General features: G+C 42.3%; 1 protein-coding gene across 1 annotated transcript; it reads right to left on the bottom strand.

The window, feature by feature from the left end:
- Positions 1–238: 238 nt before the first annotated feature.
- LOC123482740 (malate dehydrogenase, cytoplasmic-like) lies at positions 239–5964 on the bottom strand. Its single transcript, XM_045211448.1, has 4 exons — positions 5860–5964; positions 4477–4578; positions 3839–3935; positions 239–441 (listed from the first exon to the last, which is right to left on the bottom strand). Exons 1-4 carry the CDS (start codon positions 5860–5862, stop codon positions 257–259), a joined length of 387 nt encoding a protein of 128 aa, XP_045067383.1. The 5' UTR covers positions 5863–5964; the 3' UTR covers positions 239–256.
- Between the last annotated feature and the right edge of the window lie 4407 nt (positions 5965–10371).

Below are 10371 nucleotides of genomic sequence, written 5' to 3' on the forward strand. Positions count from 1 at the left end.
ACAACGCTCACACACACAACGGCATTCCAGGCCAGTTTTTCCATAGGGCATAAGCGCCCAACACGTGGTGAAGTGTGAATTTCAACAGGTCTGAGGTGCAGCGTCTCATGAGTCCTCTCTAAGTCTAAGGACACATGGCTTACACTATATCACAAACGGATGGTACCTGCTAGTATTGACAGACAGCGAGTCTGCGTAGACATTTCGGGACGCTGACCGTTACACAGACAACAAACCCTGTCTGTTGGACTCTGTATCATCTCACCTTGACAGTCTTCTTGGCGTACTTCTCCAGTGCGGCCCCCTGGCTCTTGAAGATGGCCACGTTAGCCTTGAGCAGATCCTTCCTCTCCATACCCTCTCTCCTGGGCATGGAGCCCACCAGGATGGCAGCGTCCAGGTCCTTGAAGGCAACGTCCTCCTTGTCCGTGGGGATGACCTCTGAAAACAGATGGAATAAACAAGGGCTTGTTCATTCGGTACCAAATGGAAAAAAACGGTCAGAAACAAGCGTGAAAGGGGAGGGACTATCTGGACATCTGTAGTTTTTTTTCCTTGTCTGTGGGAATAACCTCTGTAGACTAATAAAATACAACAGACCAGGGTTGGTTGGTTCAATGGGCACCACATGGAAGACAACAGACCAGGGTTGGTTGGTTCAATGGGCACCACATGGAAGACAACAGACCAGGGTTGGTTGGTTCAATGGGCACCACATGGAAGACAACAGACCAGGGTTGGTTGGTTCAATGGGCACCACATGGAAGACAACAGACCAGGGTTGGTTGGTTCAATGGGCACCACATGGAAGACAACAGACCAGGGTTGGTTGGTTCAATGGGCACCACATGGAAGACAACAGACCAGGGTTGGTTGGTTCAATGGGCACCACATGGAAGACAACAGACCAGGGTTGGTTGGTTCAATGGGCACCACATGGAAGACAACAGACCAGGGTTGGTTGGTTCAATGGGCACCACATGGAAGACAACAGACCAGGGTTGGTTGGTTCAATGGGCACCACATGGAAGACAACAGACCAGGGTGGGTTGGTTCAATGGGCACCACATGGAAGACAACAGACCAGGGTGGGTTGGTTCAATGGGCACCACATGGAAGACAACAGACCAGGGTTGGTTGGTTGGTTCAATGGGCACCACATGGAAGACAACAGACCAGGGTGGGTTGGTTCAATGGGCACCACATGGAAGACAACAGACCAGGGTTGGTTGGTTGGTTCAATGGGCACCACATGGAAGACAACAGACCAGGGTTGGTTGGTTCAATGGGCACCACATGGAAGACAACAGACCAGGGTTGGTTGGTTCAATGGGCACCACATGGAAGACAACAGACCAGGGTTGGTTGGTTCAATGGGCACCACATGGAAGACAACAGACCAGGGTTGGTTGGTTCAATGGGCACCACATGGAAGACAACAGACCAGGGTGGGTTGGTTCAATGGGCACCACATGGAAGACAACAGACCAGGGTTGGTTGGTTGGTTCAATGGGCACCACATGGAAGACAACAGACCAGGGTTGGTTGGTTCAATGGGCACCACATGGAAGACAACAGACCAGGGTTGGTTGGTTCAATGGGCACCACATGGAAGACAACAGACCAGGGTTGGTTGGTTCAATGGGCACCACATGGAAGACAACAGACCAGGGTTGGTTGGTTCAATGGGCACCACATGGAAGACAACAGACCAGGGTTGGTTGGTTCAATGGGCACCACATGGAAGACAACAGACCAGGGTTGGTTGGTTCAATGGGCACCACATGGAAGACAACAGACCAGGGTGGGTTGGTTCAATGGGCACCACATGGAAGACAACAGACCAGGGTTGGTTGGTTGGTTCAATGGGCACCACATGGAAGACAACAGACCAGGGTTGGTTGGTTCAATGGGCACCACATGGAAGACAACAGACCAGGGTTGGTTGGTTCAATGGGCACCACATGGAAGACAACAGACCAGGGTTGGTTGGTTCAATGGGAACCACATGGAAGACAACAGACTGAAACGGGGAGGGAAAATCTGGATAACAAAAGACTACTTTTCATTTTTGGTGCACAACATTGTGAAAGGTTTTACTATGGTGTTGTCTAATTAACATGATCCAGGACAGCAGCAAATCGCTTTTTTAAGGAGTGCTTTATTAGGCTAAATCCTTCAGGCGTGACAATGAAAGTAGCCTCTTTGAAGAAACAGGGGCTTGCATGTGTTTGCCCATGGCGTTCTGCTGTACATTGTCTCAGTGTGGTTTTCCCTGTGTTAATTCCCATCTTGTCCCAACACACCTTACATTCTCATCAGCTCAGTCACTCACAGTTGTTGCTTTTATGTCAGCTTTACCACAGCCTATATTGATTACTGTGTTATGCTACTGTTGTCTGTGGGACAGACTGACTGTTGCCAGTTAACAGCTTTAAAAGGGATACGGCGAGATTCTGGCAATTCTGCAAATCCCACTACAAGTATTTTAACGGTTTTAAATAGTGCTTGAACCCAGGTCTGGTTTGGACACAGGTCATATCACTATAGACACACTCCTCCCCACATTGAACATTGTCTTTGCAGCACTGAGCGTTAATACTGGGGCCTCACAGCAGAGGTGAGAACAAAGCAAGGACACCACCGTTGACAACAGAAAAATACCAGGTCACAATGGAGATTGGAGATACTACTGGTGCCTCACAACTAAAGCCATGTCATTTGTATTCCAAATGGCACCCCATTCCCTATATAGTGCACTACTATTGACCAGTGTCCATAGGGTTAAAAAAAGAAAGTAGTGCACTATATAGGGCAGGAGTAGTCAACTCTGACCCTACGAGGTCCGGAGCCTGCTGGTTTTCTGTTCTACTTGATAATTAATTGCACCCACCTGGTCTCCCAGGTCTAAATCAGTCCCTGGTTAGAGGGGAACAATTTAAAAACGCAGTGGAACTGGCTTCAAGGTCCAGAGTTGAGGGATATACGGAATAGGGTCCCATTTGTGACACAGACATTGGTTACTGTAACGGGACCGGCTTCCTTCCATTTCAGTGGTAGTGGGCGTGGCCAATGGCGGGGTCGCCGACCTGACATTTTAGAGGCCGTCCTCTTGGCCACAGAGACAACATTTTTATGTTTTAAAGCTAATTTCCTGCAATTGTACACCTTTTGCCATGCGAGAAGATTACTTTCAGGGGAATGGTGAGACTGCAGAGAAGGCGAACGCTTCTCTACATCCTTAATGTTTGGTTTTAGTCATTCAAGTTCACACTGAAAACATTGTATCATCCTAATTGTTTTCATCATATCTTTGGCGTGGCAGCAACGAATATTGGGGAAACACTGCATTGTACTGGGCAAAGTCAATCAAACACAGCTGAAGTATTTGACATGTTATTTGCCCCAGGTCTGGATGCTCATGGTTCATTCTGACCCAGGTCCAGCTGTCACCCTGCTCATGGTTCATTTTCAAATTTTGAAAAAGGATGATTTACAGTAACGCATCCCCATAGTCAGAATATGCCCTCGGCCCTCCCCCAATCCAGTCAGAATATGCCCTCGGCCCTCCCGCAATCCAGTCAGAATATGCCCTTGGCCCTCCCGCAATCCAGTCAGAATATGCCCTTGGCCCTCCCGCAATCCAGTCAGAATATGCCCTCGGCCCCCCCCCAATCCAGTCAGAATATGCCCTTGGCCCTCCCGCAATCCAGTCAGAATATGCCCTCGGCCCTCCCCCAATCCAGTCAGAATATGCCCTCGGCCCTCCCCCAATCCAGTCAGAATATGCCCTCGCCCCTCCCCCAATCCAGTCAGAATATGCCCCCCCATGGTTTACCTCTCAGGAGTGGGAGGGCACAGTCCTGCAGCTCCATGACCACTCCATCCAAGACTGGCAACATGGGGGAGATGTCCAGCAAGATCAGGGAGATTGGCTGATAGAGAGAGACCATGAAATGACAAGAGTAGATAACCAATGAGAGTAGGATGTATTGATCTTTCCATTGACCTACTGGCTGGTAGATTGATAACTGAACAGATGTATATGGTTCATATGATTACTACATTGACAACACTGATTGTTAGGACTACTTGAAGGGACAGTGTTAAGCCTATGCTACCGGTAGGCTGTATGCTAGTGGTTCAATTTCAGGCAATTCAAGGACACTAAAGCCTTGAGTGAAGCTTCTGCAGGTTGTGACTCAATTCAGATACGACCCCACAACCTGTGACTTTGAGTGAGTTAGTGTGTGGCACTGCATGTTGCCCATCAGTCATGATGACACGGGGTATCTGACATGGCACCCTATTCCCTATATAGTGCACTCCTTTTTGACTAGGACAAATAGGGTAAGTAGTGCACTATATAGGGAATAGGGTGCCATTTCAGACACACTCGACAACCCCTAACAGGATCAGCTGGGATGTTACGTAATGCAAGTCAAGCCAAAGCTTCTTCCTTCCTTCCTTCTTTACCTGATCTTTGCCGAACACATCTCCCTTGGCGATGCCGAACAACAAGGAGTAGGCAATCTGCCCAGCAGCGCCGGTGACCAGAACACGAACAGGTTCAGCAGACTGCAACACAAGATATAAAAACACTGATCAGGGTCCTATTCATTAGGGCACATTACAGTTAGGTTACTTAGACACTTATCCAGAGCAAATTCACCTAAACACTGTAGTAAAATGTTTCACAATGGAACACTAAAATGTGCATTTCTTTTTGAACAAGTTCAGGTAGTAAGTCCCTGTTTCAGTTAATTTTCTTCCATTTGTTGCCAAAAGAATGCGACCAAGCGCTGTTTTTGGGGGGGGTTTTGGCCTTTGTCGTTGCAATTTCAGTGGCACATTTTAAAATATTGGAGGTGAACTTGCCCTAAGCCCCCATGTAGTGCATTACTTGGGAGGGTTTGAGGAATCAATGTTACGTAACATCAGTGAGCTTGTATAGGAAAAACACTCACTGTCAACAACACAAACAGTCAGGTAAAATGAGGTGTACATTAATTGGGAATGAGGTGAGTGGGATACCTTTGAGGAATTGGCTAGGAGTTTACTCGTAACTAAGTGACAGTCAGTTACAATACTAGAGATAACTGTACTAGAACCCTAGCTAGAACTTTAGTTTGTCTCCAACAATGGTATTCCAAATGGGATCCGGGATCCGTGCCCGGACAATGTCGGAGTGGGATTTATTAACTCACGAGGTAAGCCACGGTCAATTTAAAAATAGAACACACTCCTCGAGCCATCTGAGCCGAGATATTTATAGCTACTGTAACAAACCATCTTTAACATTCATTCAACCTTATCCCTTTCATACAAACGTAAATAGTCACAAAATAAAACAATTGTATTTTGCTGGGGAGAAAAAGTCGCATGTAATAGCTAGACAGCTAGATAACATTAGGCCACATTAACACATTCTGCCCATTTCGGACCTTTTTCAAATTTATGTGGACAAATTTGCATACTACACAAGCTGTCGAAACGACATGATGTTAAAACGTGCCAAGTTGACTGGCACATTTCCAACAATCCTTTCTAATGAATTAGCCAGTGTATTCCTTCCAACTTGTCTTTAAACAACATAACACAAGAATCACATGCAACATCGTTTTACAAACATGTTTAACTTGGTTGAACCGTAGGTATAGAACTTGATACAAAAGTTGGTTCCCGGTAGCTAGCTAGCTAACGTTATAAGTTAGGTTAGATACTTGCAGAAGCAAGCGTTGGTTGCTGGCAACAAGCGAACGAAATGTCACCTCGCTGTCAGCGTACTAGCATTTATCATTGTAGTAAAGCTAAAGTTTTGTAAACAAAGTTCATACAACTTTTTTGTTTGTTACTTACCATCTTTATATAGTAGCTTGGACTGTTCTTGCAACAAGAGGTCACCCCTATTTCTTGAAATCAGTGGTCACGAGGTGGCCAGTGAATCGTTTATAGGCATGCGCCGCAAAGCTGGTGGCTCTCGGGAAATGTAGTTGAAAATCCTTCAGCCAAAGACAGTAGTACCAAATATTTTTTATAACTAACCCTCATTGTTCTATCTGTGGTAGTACCAAAGACAGGACAGTATGCTTCAGCTGTTTACGTTGACCTTTTTAAAGTCTATGAGGTTGATAGAGGAATAAGGGTTAGTTATACAAATATTTGACAGTGCAGTATGCTTCAGCTGTGTACGTTGACCTTTTTAAAGTCTATGAGTTTGACAGAGGAATAAATAACTACTTTACCCATGATTCAGTATTAACATTTAAATTCCCCTTTATTTACTAATTATAAAAAGTCCCAAACTGTCTCTTGCATATTTTTATTTGATTGATTTATTCAGATGAAATAAGGATACTTTAACTTCTGTTGTAAAGCTATCATTTTTATGTATATTTTTATGGAGCTCCGCTGCGAGCCACAGGTGTCAGAGCCAGCGTTGCCATTTTAGAGACTTTGTTGCTAGATTTAGACAGTTTTCAGACCTCTCCAGCGACTTTTATTGGTAAAAGAGTATAGCAAAATTTTTTTGTGTGTGTTCAGTTCAGCTGTGCGCTTCCGCCGGCTGCTGCTGCGTGTGTGCACCCGTCACTTGCGTCACTTGCGTCCCATCTCCCATCTCCCATCTCCCATCTCCCATCTCCCATCTCCCATCTCCCATCTCCCATCTTTCTGTCCTCTCCCGCCTCTCGGTCCTCTCCCCACTGCAGCAGCGAGTAAAGTTAATTTATTACATCGGTTATTTTGTTGTTAAATGACACCACAGCTCTCCAAGGGATAAATAATAAAAGTACAACAATAATAATAATCTAAAAGTAATCTGCTTTACTCTTTTTATTAGTTCATTTTTGTTCTCCTTCAAACATTCTATTTAGCAGCAGGGGTGCATGGGTAAAATCACTGAGAAAGCCAAGGCAGGAAATAAAGCCATATTACAACCTGTGTTGTGATAATTGCTTTGTTTGGTCTATAACCTGTTAGTTCATATTCCTTGCCACCATGATATATAGGCCTAGGCCGAGACAATAAGAAGACACAGTGGCAGAATACATTCAACCACACCTCTGTTTCATCACAAAACCAGAGAGCAACATCTGTGTGGTCAAGTCCACAAACAAACAGTTACATGACCTACTACAGCATGGTCAAGCAAGTTAATGTTTCCGACATTTTGTTAAAAGTTAATTTGAGGAATTTTTTTCCTTCTTAATGAATTTGAGCCAATCAGTTGTGTTGTGACAAGGTAGGGGTGGTATACAGAAGATAGCCCTATTTTTGGAAAAGACCAAGTCCATATTATGGCAAGAACAGCTCAAATAAGCAAAGAGAAACGACAGTCCATCATAAGACATGAAGGTCAGTCAATACGGAACATTTCAAGAACTTTGAAAGTTTCTTCAAGTGCAGTCACAAAAACCATCAAGTGCTATGATGAAACTGGCTCTCATGAGGACCGCCACAGGAAAGGAAGACCCAGAGTTACCTCTGCTGCAGAGTGTAAGTTCATTAGAGTCAACTGCAGCTCAGATTGCAGCCCAAATAAATGCTTCACAGAGTTCAAGTAACAGACACATCTCAACATCAACTGTTCAGAGGAGACTGCGTGAATCAGGCCTTCATGGTCGAATTGCTGCAAAGAAACCACTACTAAAGGACACCAGTAAGAAGAAGAGACTTGCTTGGACCAAGAAACACGAGCAATGGACATTAGACCAGTGGAAATCTGTCCTTTGGTCTGATGAGTCCAAATGTGAGATTTTTGGTTCCAACTGCCGTGTCTTTGTAAGACGCAGAGTAGGTGAATGGATGATCTCTGCATGTGTGGTTGCCAAAGTGAAGCATGGAGGAGGAGGTGTGATGGTGTGGGGGTGCTTTGCTGGTGACACTGTCTGTGATTTATTTAGAATTCAAGGCACACTTTATTTATTTTTTTATTTTTTTTTATTTTTTTTGGGGGGGGGGAGGGGTGGATCAGCTTAATATTGCAGATAGATTGTATCTTCTATCAATGTAATTGTCTGCATCACTTCCAATCCCCCATGTTTTTTTTATTTTTTATATATATATTCCCCTTTATTACTTTTCAACCCCACCATCCTTTCCCTACTTGTAGTAAATTAGTGAACAACAACGCCCAGGCCTCTACTTCCGGTCTATACTTACTATCTACACCTTATGGACAGAGTTAATTTTACAATAATTCTTATATATATTTATTTATTTTTTTGCTCCTGAACTTCTTCTACTCTCAACCTCTCCGATCATTTTCATGATGTCCATCCGGTTTGCTTCTAAATGCCATATCTTTCTAACTGTGCTCTTTCCCAAAAGCTCCCAACATACAACCTATATACTTATTATGGACACAGTATGCTTACATTATTAGCTATCTTTGTTATTATTTGTTGTTATTTGTTATTAGTCCCATCCTTCAACTCTATTCAATACCTCCCATCTATCTCTTAACACCATCCATATAGGATTTCTATTTGCCATATATATTTCAACCGTACTGTGATGTTTTACAAAAGTTCTGAACCTTTCTATTCTCATTGCTTCTACAGATTGTGAATTAAAAATAAACATTTTTGCTAAAAGTATTATTATATTATTGATTGATTGACTATGACTTTTCAGATCACCCAGTAATGCTATCTGCAAGGTTAGTTCCAGGTAAATATTGCAATCCTTTAGCCATTCCTGGACCTGTGTCCAAAAACAAGCTACAAATGGACAGAACCAAAACAAATGATCTAATGATTCTATCTCTTCACAGCAAAATCTGCAGAGCTGGGAAGATTGTATCCCCATATAAATAACATTCTATTGGTAGCAAGAATTTTATATAATAATTTAAATTGAAAGATTCAAATTTTTGAATCCGGTGTCGCTTTTGCGTGTCAGTTCATAAACACTATGCCATGGGATCGGTACGTCAAAGATCTCTTCCCAACTATTTTGCAATCTATATGGGACGGCTGTCAATCCTTTGGTCCTTAAGTGAAACTGATATACTTTTTTATTTATCACAGTTTTCCTTAACCAATTATGTTCTTTAATGCAAGGCCGACAGACAAGTTCCTTACTTTCTCCCCCCTTCAACTTTCCTCTTCCACTTTTGCGGTAAGGCTGCAATTATTTGGTTGTAATTTTGGGTAGAGCAGACATTTCCATATGTTTTTGTTAGCTGCATGTGCGACATAACTCCACCAGTCCTACCGATGATATCATTTACGAAGATTATACCTTTTTTAAACATTCTGTCAAAAAATAAAGGGTTTTTTGTCAATTAGTATATTTGAATTTAACCACAATATTTGTTGCATTATTTGTTCTGTCGTTTCTGGAGGATTAAATTGAAATTGCAACCAACTTTCTATGGCTTGTTTTAGAAATAGTGACATTTGGGAGATTATTTCCTTTTCAAATAACTGAAAGTGAGAGGTTGTAATCTGAATAAAGGGAAAAAGGCCTTTCTTGAACAGTGGGTGAGACAATCTTACTAATTTGCTTGAGAACCAGTTCGGATTTAAGTATAACTTTTGGATGACTGAAGATTTTAGTGATAGGTCTAATGCTTTAATATTTAATAATTTCTGTCCTCCGAATTCATATTCATTATATAAATATGCTCTTTTAATTTTGTCTGGCTTGCCGTTGCCAAATAAAATTGAATATTTTTTTCTCATATAATTTAAAAAACTGTTTGCTAGGCGTAGGCAAGACCATAAGCAAATAGGTAAACTGGGATAATACTAAAGAGTTAATCAGGGTGATTTTTCCACAAATTGACAGGTATTTTCCTTTCCATGGTAGTAAGATCTTATCTATTTTTGCTAACTTTCTATTAAAATTTATTGAAGTGAGATCATTTATTTCCTTTGGGATATGTATTCCGAGTATATCCACATCACCATCAGACCATTTTATTGGTAAACTACATGGTAATGTAAAAAATTGTATTTTTTAGTGATCCAATACGTAATATAGTACATTTGTCATAATTTGGTTTTAATCCAGAGAGGTTAGAAAATGTATCTAGATCCTCTATGAGGCTGTGGAGGGATTCTAGTTGTGGATCTAAAAGAAAACATGAATCATCTGCGTACAATGACACCTTTGTTTTTAAGCCCTGTATTTCTAATCCTCTGATATTATTATTGGATCTGATTTTAATAGCTAACATCTCGATGGCCACAATAAATAGATATGCCGATAGTGGACAACCTTGTTTCACTCCTCTTTACAGTTTAAAACTTTCTGAGAAATAGCCATTATTTACTATTTTACACCTAGGGTTACTATACATGATTTTGACCCATTTTATAAGAGATTCTCCAAAATTGAAATGCTCCAGGCATTTATATATAA

This window comes from Coregonus clupeaformis, chromosome 37 (genome assembly GCF_020615455.1).
Source record: "Coregonus clupeaformis isolate EN_2021a chromosome 37, ASM2061545v1, whole genome shotgun sequence".
In the NCBI taxonomy this organism is placed as follows: Eukaryota; Metazoa; Chordata; class Actinopteri; order Salmoniformes; family Salmonidae; genus Coregonus; species Coregonus clupeaformis.